At 43.0% G+C, this 12,653-nt stretch overlaps 1 protein-coding gene across 1 annotated transcript in view; it reads right to left on the bottom strand.

Annotated features, from left to right (window-relative positions):
* The window catches only part of pign (phosphatidylinositol glycan anchor biosynthesis, class N), a 49,890-nt gene that overhangs the window by 26,264 nt on the left and 10,973 nt on the right, over positions 1–12,653 (bottom strand). The window contains exons 14-18 of the mRNA XM_063206684.1: positions 11,986–12,168; positions 11,372–11,511; positions 3,762–3,861; positions 2,026–2,118; positions 69–160 (exon numbers count right to left, since the gene is read on the bottom strand). Of these exons, the coding sequence (XP_063062754.1) occupies positions 69–160; positions 2,026–2,118; positions 3,762–3,861; positions 11,372–11,511; positions 11,986–12,168 (608 nt within the window). The remainder of the gene's footprint in view (positions 1–68; positions 161–2,025; positions 2,119–3,761; positions 3,862–11,371; positions 11,512–11,985; positions 12,169–12,653) is intronic.

Genomic DNA, 12,653 nt, shown 5'->3' with positions numbered 1-12,653 from the left:
GCCCACTGTGAATTTGAGTCTACTTGATCTAAGGCAATGCAATAAGGAAAAGGTAGAGAGTGTCTTACACAAGATGGACGTTTGACTCCCGTCCAACCACAGGCATTAGTGGAAACGCTGCCAGGCACACACAGCTGAGGACCCAGGTCAAGGATCTGGTCTGAAGAAAAACAGACATGCATACACACAGTTTGATTAGGGGAATAAAACATTTGTTTTTTTGTATCTTTAATGGAGAAGTTTGTGCCTCATACACCTCTACTGGGCAGCACACATGCAGGCAAGCACACGCAAACACGCACACGCACACACACACACACACACACACACACACACACACACACACACACACACACACACACACATCTGTCTCCACTGATGACACTTGATCCAGGGATGGGGGGGGGTGTCCAACTTTGTTGCCATTGATGCCAACACACACACACACACACACACACACACACACACACACACACACACACACACACACACACACACACACACACACACACACACACACGCACACACACAGATAACTCAAGTTTCCTCCAGAGGGCAGCACTGAGCATTTGCCTATTTTACGCCTTTGGACTCCTTTTGGTTTTTAGACAGAACTCTGACTGGCGTGAGATTGAGGTCAGTGTCAATAATAGTGTGAAGCATGACAGTTGAGCAGCTATGAGAAAGCATGCAATAGAGACGGTGCCAGAAATGTTGAGTGTGTAGTACCAGCTGAGCTTTGATGAGCTGACAGTTGTATCCCACGGTGCCTAAGGGGTATTGTGGCTTCCTGTACTTAATCTACTCCAGCGGTTCCCAACCTTTTGGGACCCCATTTTGACATTCAAAATGTCTGAGGACCCCCTTATAGAAGTTTTTATGCCACTTCGAATCACCCTCAGATCATCACCAATCCTTGGCCAAATTTCACATCTAATCCAACACCTTGTCATCTAATGGTAAGCTAGCGACCTGGAGAGGTCTATGAAGAACAGTATCTTGCACCTGCTGTGAAATTTGGCAGAGAATTAGGTGATTATCTGAGGGTGCTTCAGCAAGGCTGAAAGCAGCCAGATTCATCTTTGCAAACAATGTGCTTCTGAAGCCACATACAAAGTAACCTTGGGCCAAAACATGATTCCTTCTGTTCTGACAACGCCCCTGAACGCTGAGGACAGTTTTTTTTTTAGAAGGACAATGCTCCAGCCACTCAGTTTGCCAATCAAGCTGTGTATGGAGGACCACCAGATCAATACCCTGATATGGTCAGCCCAAACACGAGGCCTGAACCCCCTTGAAAACCTCTGGAATGTGATCAAGAGGAAGCTAGATGGTCACAAGCCATCGACCCAAGCTCAGCAACTTGAATTCTTGCACCAGGCCTGGAATAAAGTCATCCAAGTACAATGTGAAGGGCTAATGGAAGACATACCAAAATGCATGAAAGCTGTGACTACAAATCGGGCTTATTCCACCAAATATTGATTTCTGAACTATTCCTAAGTTAATACACTACTACTTTGTATTATGTTGTTTTTAAGTTAATATCAACTTTTTTCTTTGCCTTTTTTGAGATTTGGAAACATTGCATCTTATGTGTTATCTTGACCATTTGAGATTTTCTGCAAATAAATGATCTAAATGACATTTTCTTTCGAAATTCAGAGGAAATGTTGTCGGTAGTCAATAGAATGAAATAACAATGTTTGTTTTACTCAAACACATAACTCCATAAAAAATAAGAAAAACAGAAAATTTCGAAGTGGTCTCTCAATTTTTGCCGCGGCTGTATATTGCACACATTTATCATACTGGAAAAGGTTTATCAAACAGCTAGTTACATCTTCTGCATCTTACTCATCTACAGCCCAGTAAACAGTAGCAGGACATAAACTTATTCAGTCTCAGCTCCTGTAAATGTAAATGTATGTAGTGGTCATCTTTGAGTCAGACAGCTGTGGCCTAAGCCATCAGCTACATGTAATGTAATGTCATGCAATGTAATGTAGAGTAATGAGTGAGTACCGGTGCTTTGGCGTACAGGCCGGAGAGGAAGGGCCAGAGAGACAGCAGCAGCAGCCCCAGGCTCAGCATGGCTCGGTAGAAAAAACTCACCACCTGCAAAACATCAACAATGTCCTCAATAATAATCAAAAATGGGGGGCGCTGTGGCGCTAAGCCCCCCACATTTGGGCTTACATGCCCAAGGGTTGCACCCAAGGTTCGAATCTGGCCTGGGTCATTTGCCATCCCTAGCTCGTCTCTCTCTCCACATTCACTTCCTCTCGCTCTTCACTGTCCAATCCGAAATAAAGGCGAAAAAATACCATAAAAAATACATAAAAAAATAAATAAATAATCCAAACTAATTCAGCAATATGACATGAGTGGGAGCGGTGAGCGATGGTAACAGATATCGTCCTGGCTGTGGATCGGTCACGCGGACACGAAGTCGAATGCCGTCCGGGGCGATAAAGCGGTAATTCAACCTTTTGGCAGTTTTGGCAAGAAAACATGAGGAAAACAGTGAAACATGAAAAAGTTCTAAAGCAGCATAGAAGAGTGTTCAGTATCTTGAGCACGATGCATCAAGCAATCAAGATACTGAACACTCAACCCACTCTCCCTTCACTGTCAGCCTCTAGCCAGCCAGGCCACTGACAACGCTCCCCCCCCCTCATCCCCACCACCATATCTGCGACTGAACATTCCACCTGCACTACTACATCTGTGACTGAACTTTCAACCTGCACTAACTCAAAACATACACATGCACACACACACACACACACACACACACACACACACACACACACACACACACACACACACACACACACACACACACACAAGCACACTGCACTTTCTGCACTAAACCCAAACATACACACACTGACAGACAACTCATACTCACACACATACACACACACACACACACACACATACACAGGTACACACACACAGACGCACACCGCACTTTCTACCTGCACTAAACACACACACACACACACACACACACACACACACACACAAAACACAAAACACATACAAACACACACACACACACACATACTGCTGCTGGTGTATTTAATAAAAACCTTTTTTAATTATTTATTTCTTCAAATGCTACTATTACTATGTCAGAACGCTATAAAGGACTTTTAGAAAAAGAACAACAAAATACCTCCTCTTAATGTATGTTCTCTACAAGTCTTCTGTTGTCCAGTCTTGCACTTTAAATGTCTGTATGAGCAATGTCTACGTCCATACTGTCTATGTCCATGTATGAGTACTGTCTATGTCTATACTGTCTATGTCCTTACCTAGATTAGTCTATGTCTGCATGGGAGAGCAAGAAACGCAATTTCAAATTCTTTGTATGACCAGTGCATGTAAAGAAATTGACAATAAACTTGACTTGACTTGACTTCAAGAACTGGAATGGAATCAGAATTTACTGTATTTCAAGAAGGAGGCCGCACCATACAGTGTTTTTATTGCAAAAAAATCACAGTATATGCAAGGTCCGGCCTCCTTCTTGAAATACTCAATTGAACATTTGGGCCAGCCCAGAACCCTCAGAATTTAAAGAATTAAGAACTAGTGACGCCTGCTACAAGTGGAAAATTGATCAGAATTGACTGTAAAATGTAAAAATGATTACAGACAGTGGTCAAATGAGCAACTTTATGGTGTGGAAGAGAAATTAGCGGACTGCCATGAGGGTAAATTTTTACACATTTGCTGGTATGGAGACTTACCAGTAACTCTATGCCACATGCTACCAGCAGAAAGTATCCAAAGCACTTCCAAAGAGGCAGGGAGGGAGCTGACCTGATCACGTCTGTCAGAGTGCCAATCCTGAATTGAAGAGGAAACACAACATGTGCACATAGGTTATACACTCAGTCATGGGTGAGCGGTTAGGGCGTCAGACTTGCATCCCAGAGGTTGCCGGTTCGACTCCCGACCCGCCAGGTTGGTGGGGGGAGTAATCAACCAGTGCTCTCCCCCATCCTCCTCCATGACTGAGGTACCCTGAGCATGGTACCGTCCCACCGCACTGCTCCCCATGGGGCGCCACTGAGGGCTGCCCCCTTGCACGGGTGAGGCATAAATGCAATTTCGTTGTGTGCAGTGTGCAGTGTTCACTTGTGTGCTGTGGAGTGCTGTGTCACAATGACAATGGGAGTTGGAGTTTCCCAATGGGCTTTCACTTTCACTTTCACTCACACAGTACACACACACAGTAGTACACACACACACAGTAGTACACACACACACAGTACGCACACAGTACACCACAGGTGCCGGAAAGAGGTGTGTAATGGTGCATTCACATGATCCCCACTTTTGGGCTCCCTAAATGAGGCCAGCAGTACACACACATACACACACACACACACACACACACACACACCATGATCATACTCAGACACAATATTGTTTTCATGTGATTACTTGCTTAAAGGATAACTTCAGTCAATTTCATCATGCAGTTATCCTCGTAATGCTCACACTACCCTGGACTTGTCAGTACCTGAGGTTTCTTTTGTTCTTCTTCTTCAGCCTTTTTCCGAGATCCTGGCAGCGCTCGAAATTAACGGTGTCCCGACGTCCCGGGGACCATAAAAAATGTTGTGGGGACACAAAGTTATCATTTCTGGGACAATGCCGGGACCGTCCAAAAATATAAATGAAAAGATTCAAAAAGTAGGCTATTATATTTACAAAGCCATCACACTGGGACATTAGCCTAACTCAACACCGACCATCAGCGAAAATAGCAACAGAAAACTTTCCTATAAACGCCCGCATTGTGTTCTAGAATGTTGATTAAGATTTCGCAGCTGCGACTGCAAGCGCGTGTTTCTTCGGACTGCTGCTGAGAGGTTGTCCCGTTGGTTATGCCATTTCACCCTGAACTAGAAATGCTCTCAGAGAAAACGGGCTCTGGATTGTTGATTTTTTAAGCCAACAAGGATATATTCCAGTAGACGTGGTTAAGCTGTGAGAGGAATGGAGTTCGGTTTTGCTAATATTTCAGGTAAGCAAAGCAACAGCCCCAAACAATGCGCAGTTGTCTGTGGCCACCTGTCGCGTGCTATCTGCCCAAAACACCAGAAACGCGAGCTGGCTCTAATAGTCAAGTTCATTATGTATTTTTGCTGGATTTTTATGGGGATTTGGAAAACTATACATTTTTGAAAAGTAGATAGTATAAGCAATCAGAAAAACAATGTTTCCATTTGCACAGGTGGCGGCCATCTTGGATTTTTCAAAATGGCGTCCGAAAAAACTATATTTTGTCATTTCTCAGCTTCTGAATAAGTTAGAACATTGATTTTAACTGCTTAACCAACATTTTCAGGGTCACTGAATCTAATGGTGTTAGTTTTATTGTTGTCAGACATTTTGTTACCACACCAATTTATTTGAACTATTGATTTATAGTATTTATGAGTAAATGGGCCCACCATTTAAAACATCCCAGCTTGAATGTGCAAAACTGGTACAGTTTACATGTCCACCATTTTGCTATACATTTACAGGCTTGCCTGTGCAAATCTCACAGCTACATTGTATCCAGTATACAGGAGCAGCGCCACATAGTGAATGTTTTGAGTGTCAACAGGTGTTCAATTTTTTCATTTGGGGGAATCCTTCAGCATGCATGCATTTTCTGTATGATAATACTGGAAACTGACTGCAAGACAGAGTGACAAATCAATTGGTGTTATTAATATTATTAATGCACATATGAGCATGTCATTAACTGGTGTTGGTGAGTGTGCTTTAGTGTAACAGTGAGGGTTCTGTTTGCTGTTTGTTCTGGTTATATTCACGGGTGAAGAACATTGAGGTGAACAAGAGACATGTCAAGCCCATGAGCTCATTAACTGGAAGCTGTGTATTCTATGCCAGTCTGATGATGCCAAGACGGTGGTTCTGGTCCAGAATCCAAGATTAGACACTAATGGACATGTACGAGAAGTAGTTCAAGAGAGGGTCAGTCTGAGTGATTGGGACCATGTTAAATCCAAAGACGACTGCAGAACTGCACAGCTGAGACACCAGGGACACAGAAAGCAGTCTAGCATCTCTCCTGTCACTCAGGTGCAACCAACAAGGTTCAAATACAGCATGCAAGCAACCAACATGCACATCATTTCTACAGGACGGTGCACAGCCAAGAAGCGTGGCAAGAAGAGAGGATGAACAGAAATGGATGACCCAGGCCCCTCAACATCTAATTCTTCTCCACTCCACTCGTCAAGAAACAAAGCTCCATCTGCCAAAAGGCCGATGGTGAACTACTTTATCTGGTCAGAACTGCAAATGCCGGAAAAGTCTTTGGCTTTGGAACAGTCCCAGAATCTCACACTCAAAACTAGACTGAACACCCGCATCTCAGCAGATGATGCACATGCAATTGATGTATGATGTGGAAACACAAAACAAAGCATGGACATCATTGAAAAAAATGTATGTCAACATGCTTGATTCAGAAGCCTTGGAGAATCATGAACTTGCATTCAGTAGAAAGTGGCCGAAAGAGAGACACACCCTTGCTAGTCTGTACAATTCAGCTGGGACATCATTGATGTTGCTGTATACTTGTATGGCATCTGTTCCCTGGCCTGTCTTGGTGAAGGTTGCAATGTTTGTCCTTGTCACCTGTGCTGCTTTGTAAATTGCTTTCATGTTATCATATTCATCAGTTGTCATTGCAGCATGAACCATGTCTTCTTCACATGCTTCTGGATAGTAGGGACTTTTGACTTCTTTAGGTCATTTAGAACAGACAGATTTCAGTTATGGCAAGACTGTGAGGATTCTCTTTTTCAGCCACTTTCTACTGAATGCAATCTTTGTGATATTGGACAGCAATTGAATGTGCATCATCTGCTGAGATGCTTCTGATCATTCTTGTTTTCAGGGTGGGATTCTGGGACTTTACAGCAGCCTTTAGAGTTTTACTGCCATTTGCAGTTTTGACCTGATAATGCAGTTTACTATCGTCCTTTTGGTAGAAGAAGCATGGTTTCTTATCGAGTGGACTCGTACGAAATCTTGTGGATAGTGGAGAAGAATCAGATGCTGAGGTGGGTCAGTCATTGTTCAGTCATATTTCGAGACTTGGTCTGACCAAGTCCATAACATTTAACATTTCCCAAATGGCATGGTTGATCTGCCTCCTTAGGTTTGCTACTGGTTGACTGTTGTCCGACCAAGTGAGTTGAGATCAGAAACAATATTTACATTTCTCTTGGCCTGCCTAGAAGCAGTGCAGAAGGTGCTGCATCACTGGGAGGTTGTGGCCTGTCTAGTGCAGTTCTGCAGTCGTCTTTTGATTTTAACATAGCCCCCATCACTCAGACTGGCCCCCTCTTTAACTACTTCCAGTACATGTCCATCGGCGTCTAATCTTGGATTCTGGACCAGAACCACCTTTTGGCATCGTCAGACTGGCATAAAACACACAGCTTCCAGTTAATGAGCTCATAATGCTTGATAATGCCTCTTGTTCACCTCGATGCTCTTCACCCATGATTATAACCAGAACAAACAGCAAACAGAACCCTCACCGTTACACTCCACCACCATCACCAACACCAGTTAATGACAGTATGTGCATTAACAATATTAATAACACCAATTTATTACTTGATTTGTAACTGTGTCTTGCAGTCAGTTTCCAGGATCATCATACAGAAAATACATGCATGCATGCAAGGCAAAAGGCAAAAATGTAACGCCTGTTGACATTCAATATATTCACTACATGGCACTGCTCCTGTTTACTGGATACAATGTAGCTGGTATGAGCTTTGCACAAGCAAGCCTGGATATATACAGCACAATGCTGGACACGTAAACTGTTTTGCACATTCTAGCTGGGATGTTTTGTATGGTGGGCTTGACAGACATGCATCTACTTGTAGATACTATACAGTAAATCACCAGTTCAAATAAATTAGCATGGTAACAAACTGTCTGAGAACATTAAAACTACCACCAGTAGATTCAGTGACCCTGAAAATGTAGGTTTAGCAGTTTGAATCAATGTTTTAGCTCATTCAGAAGCTGAGATATTGCAAAATTATGGTTTTTCGGAAGCCATTTAGAAAAATCCAAGATGGCCGCCATGCAGACATTTGTGCAAATGGAAACATGGTTTTTCTGATTGCTTATACAATATACTTTTCAAAAATGTATAGTTTTCCAAATCCCCATAAAAATCCAGCGAAAGGTTCAGATCCAAACGTAATGAACCTGACTATAAAATGTGTAGATTAACCCTCATTCATACATATCAGAAACTGCCTGTAAATTACTTTCCATTAACAAATAGTTAGGGAAACGGCAAGCAAGCTAACAGAGGTAGTTGTTAGCCAAGAACGTCAAGCAGTTTCATTCAAATGTGGCTGGAAATGAAGGCGCTATATTCTGAACATTGTCATACAAACGCAGTTATTTAATTAATGTTGAAGTATCCGTTATTGTTTCTGTGCTGGTAAAAGCAGAAATGCCTATTAGCCAAGGTCTAATTGAAAAGGGAAAAAGTCCACCTTGACTTCATTGATTACAAGCACGAAGAACGCGCTTCAATTTTACAGCATTGCCAGCGCATTTCTCTCCAATCCCTCTCTTTCTCCCCCTCCCCTCCCTCTCCATGCTAGCCTATCCCCCTCTCTTTCTCGAAAGTGAGGTAGGCCTAAGTGTGCGGTCGTAGTTTTTTCTCTTGTGCATTTATTTTTAGGTTAACTTATCAAATTGTCTTGATGTCAATGTCAAGTGAATTTAAAGCGGAAAGGAAACGTCTTGCAATGCGTTGTCATACTCCTAATGCGGCCCCAAAACCTACCACATCTTCTTCCACCTAGCCTGATTATCATCGACTTTCACATCTCTTCGAGACTGGCTGAAGCTGTTGCATCACTAGGAGGGCACGGCCTGGCTATCTTCCACCGGCATGCCCATCACAACCAGTGGCCAAAGTCAGACTATTAGGTTAGACTATTGCCACTTTTTAACTAAAGCTAAACAGACACTGAATTGTTATTAATATGTAGTAGACTAAATGAAAGCTGTTTTTTTCTGTAGGCTAAATAGGCTACAACAGAGTAACAGGCTGGCTGCAATAGAGTCTACAATAGCCTACGTGATGGGTAGGCTATATTGGTGCATAAAGCAATCAGTTTGACAAATATAATGTCATTGAATGCAGATTTCCTCATATCACCATGCTCATATATTCTTGAAAAACGAAATGTGCACGGTTACTCAAGGCATTTTTCTATATAAGGCACAGATGTTCATGATTTAACACACCCTAATTTTTTCTTAAAGACCTGAATTCACAGTTGCACTGCAAAAAAAAACAAAAAACATAATCACACATGAAATTGAACGTGGACATAATTTACCACTTATTTAGGCGCGAAAAAAATGGGGACACTTCTGGTTACATTCGGGACAATACAAAGTGGAATCCGGGACCATTGCGGGACACAAAGGAAAAAAGTTAATTTCGAGCCCTGGATCCTGGTCATTGTAATGGGGGCAGCGCTTTGTTTACATTTCAAAAAAACATTTTTATTTATTCCCAAAAACATCCAAAAAGTTATAGAACATCAGCAGACAACTAGCAAACAGCGGTACCTTTTGGGAAAATATTTGGAGTAGGCCTATGTAATTAAAAATAAAAGTAAACAAACGCTGCTCCATTAGAATAGCTCATATCTCGGAAAGGGCTGAGCCGAAAAATGTGGCATCGCCGGGTATTGACAAGTCAAGGGTAGCGTGAGCAATCCAACAGCATATTGAAATTGACTGAAGTGGTCCTTTAACTGGGCGCTGATAAGATACAACATTTGCACATGGCAAAATGGCCCCTTTTCTGCAGAGGCCAAATGTTACCTGAAATGTAAAGGTGACCCCTGAACCACACACACACACACACACACACACACACACACACACACACACACACACACACACACACACACACACACACACACACACACACACACACACACACACACACACACACACACACACACACACACTTCCTCTTCCTCTCTGCTTACACAACTCTTATTTGTTACAATGACTTCCGTAGCTGCTGACGCTCTTGACGCGTTCGGTGTACTTGCACAGTAAAGACCCGTTCATATCCACAACGGTAACGATAACTACAATATCAAACATAACTACAACTATAAAACTATTTCTTTTCACACTGACACTATTCACTTGAGCGATTTTTAGAAAGTTAACCCGTTAAAACATAGCGTTATAAATTGGCTGTTACCAGAAAGGCAATGACTGAGTCGTAGTGCATTACTAAAGGCCCTTTGTTGTCATAGTAGAGTAGTACTATGGTAATTAACCTCAATGCCACTGCGTACCACTGGTGGTATGGCGTGAATTATGGGGCTACAGTTGCAGTTATCTTTCTAGTTAGTTGTAGATATGATCGGCCCTTCAAGTGGTGGTTCGCTATTTTAGACATTAAGTCCTGTTTGTGTGACTTCTGGGGTGAAGTAGAGATGTTCTCATCACAATTTTGACAATTGGTACTGAACGGAGCATTTGGGTATCCAAGACTGCAGCCCCCCCACCTTTACATTGACTCCAATGGAGCACTCAAGCAATCGATAATAAAATGGCATTAAACTTTCATTTGAAAAGACATGAAACTCACCGTGTGGTCAGTGGTAGACAGTGATAAATTGACCCAAAAACTGCAGCGAAATATGCCTTCTAACTGTTGTTTAGCATTTGGCGGACCTATTTTTCCCCAGACGCCGTTGAATAGCAGTAGACATCGAGCCAGTGTGTAGCGATAGTGTGTTGTTTGTGTAGACATCAAGGAGCGAGGTAGAACGGCTGTCTTTGAGCGGGACTGGCTACAAAAACTACAGCTTGCATACAAACCATAGATAGTAACGTAAACAAACACACCCCCATTTCCGGTTGCGCGGAGTAATACTAGTCAAACCAATACAATCAATGAAGACGGACAATAATGATAATATATCTTCTCTGGAAGCGTATTTCGCGGTGATTTTCGAGCCAACGTATCGCTGCCCACCTCTGACCACTTGGTGAGTTTCATGTCTCTGCAAACGAAAGTTTAATGCCATTTTATGATCGATTGCTTGAGTGCTTCATTGGAGTCAATGTAAAGGTGGGGGGGCTGCAGTCTTGAATACCCAAATGCTCTGTTCAGCACCAAATGTCAAAATTGTGATGAGAACATCTCTACTTCACCCCAGAAGTCACATAAACAGGGCTTAATGTCTAAAATAGCGAACCACCACTTTAAGTGATAAAGGTAGGAGGTGTGACCATCTCTACTCACTCTTTGCACACAGCATGCCACACGGGGACGGGCAGCAGGCAGTATATGTAGTAGGTCCAGGGGCTGGCTTGGAGCAGCAGGAAGGCCACTATGGTCAGGCCCATGCACAGAAACACCCGCCCCAGTCTCTCATCAGATATCTGACACACACACACAAAGAAAGAGAAAAAGAGATGAGGCAGGGGTGATGAGAAAGACACACAAGTTACTGTAAATGACACCACGCAACACAAAGCAGTCATAGTTGTGCGCTCAGTCAGGGTCATGCATTGTGAGGAAACAGGGAGCAGCATCGTCAACTTGTTAGTTTTGATGGTAATCTGTCCGTTACTGTTGCACTATGACACTGTAGGCCAGCAACATTTAAAGTTACACAATATTATTACATTCTGGACAGCATCTTAGTGGTCCATATTATTGTACTGATATAACTGATAACATTATTACAATAACAACAAATGTTGTTTTACTGCAAAAGCTAAGCCATAGATATTGTATTCAATATGCTCAGTCCAGTATAGATAATACATTAGAACCATAGGCCTATTCTATGTATACGTATGGTCCAGCACTATGCACCCATAAAGTGGGAAACGGGTGTTAGGATGTCTCACCAGTGCTCTGTTGCCGGGTGGCTTGCGCAAGCTGGCGTGAGTCTTCAGGATGACCAGCACCACGTAGGAGGTCCATCCCGCGAAGCCCAGCACCACACTGCAACCCAGGAAGAAGCGGTCGTACCTGTGGTAGTAGGACAGCCCGTCCAGGGCCTGCACGATCATCTCCCCACACAGATAGATCTAGAGGGGGAGGACAGAGCCCATTTAAGCCTGCTGCTGCGTATATGCTGCATTGACCTAGTAGGCACCTGGAGCGACATACACTGTCGACGCTTGAGATCTGGCTTTGACATTTTTATATAAAGACGCGGATACGTTTGAGCTGAATGAACACATTCTAATGCCAGATGAGGGTCTGAGATTTTAAATGTACCGCAACTTATGTCATGTTGTTATATGCTTCGGAGGCGGAGATATTTAGGTTTTCATAGGCTGAGGGAACCTTTTCCCAAAACGAGTTTAGGCATTCAGCAGGCATTTATTACAGGTGCCTTAGCCTTAAATGGGTTAATGTGCGGAAGTAGGAAAGCCCATCCAGAGCCTCCACAATCATATCCCCATACAGATAGATCTGGGGAAGGGTAGAGAGGGAGTAGCCTGGTTCTACAAGCAATTTTGTTGCGAGCAGATGGTAAAACCAGGCAGCGGAGGGAGGCAGACAAAGG

Source organism: Engraulis encrasicolus, chromosome 9, assembly GCF_034702125.1.
Source record: "Engraulis encrasicolus isolate BLACKSEA-1 chromosome 9, IST_EnEncr_1.0, whole genome shotgun sequence".
NCBI lineage: Eukaryota > Metazoa > Chordata > Actinopteri > Clupeiformes > Engraulidae > Engraulis > Engraulis encrasicolus.
Note: the sequence above shows the minus strand (reverse complement) of the source record. Positions and strands in the feature narration are given on the sequence as shown.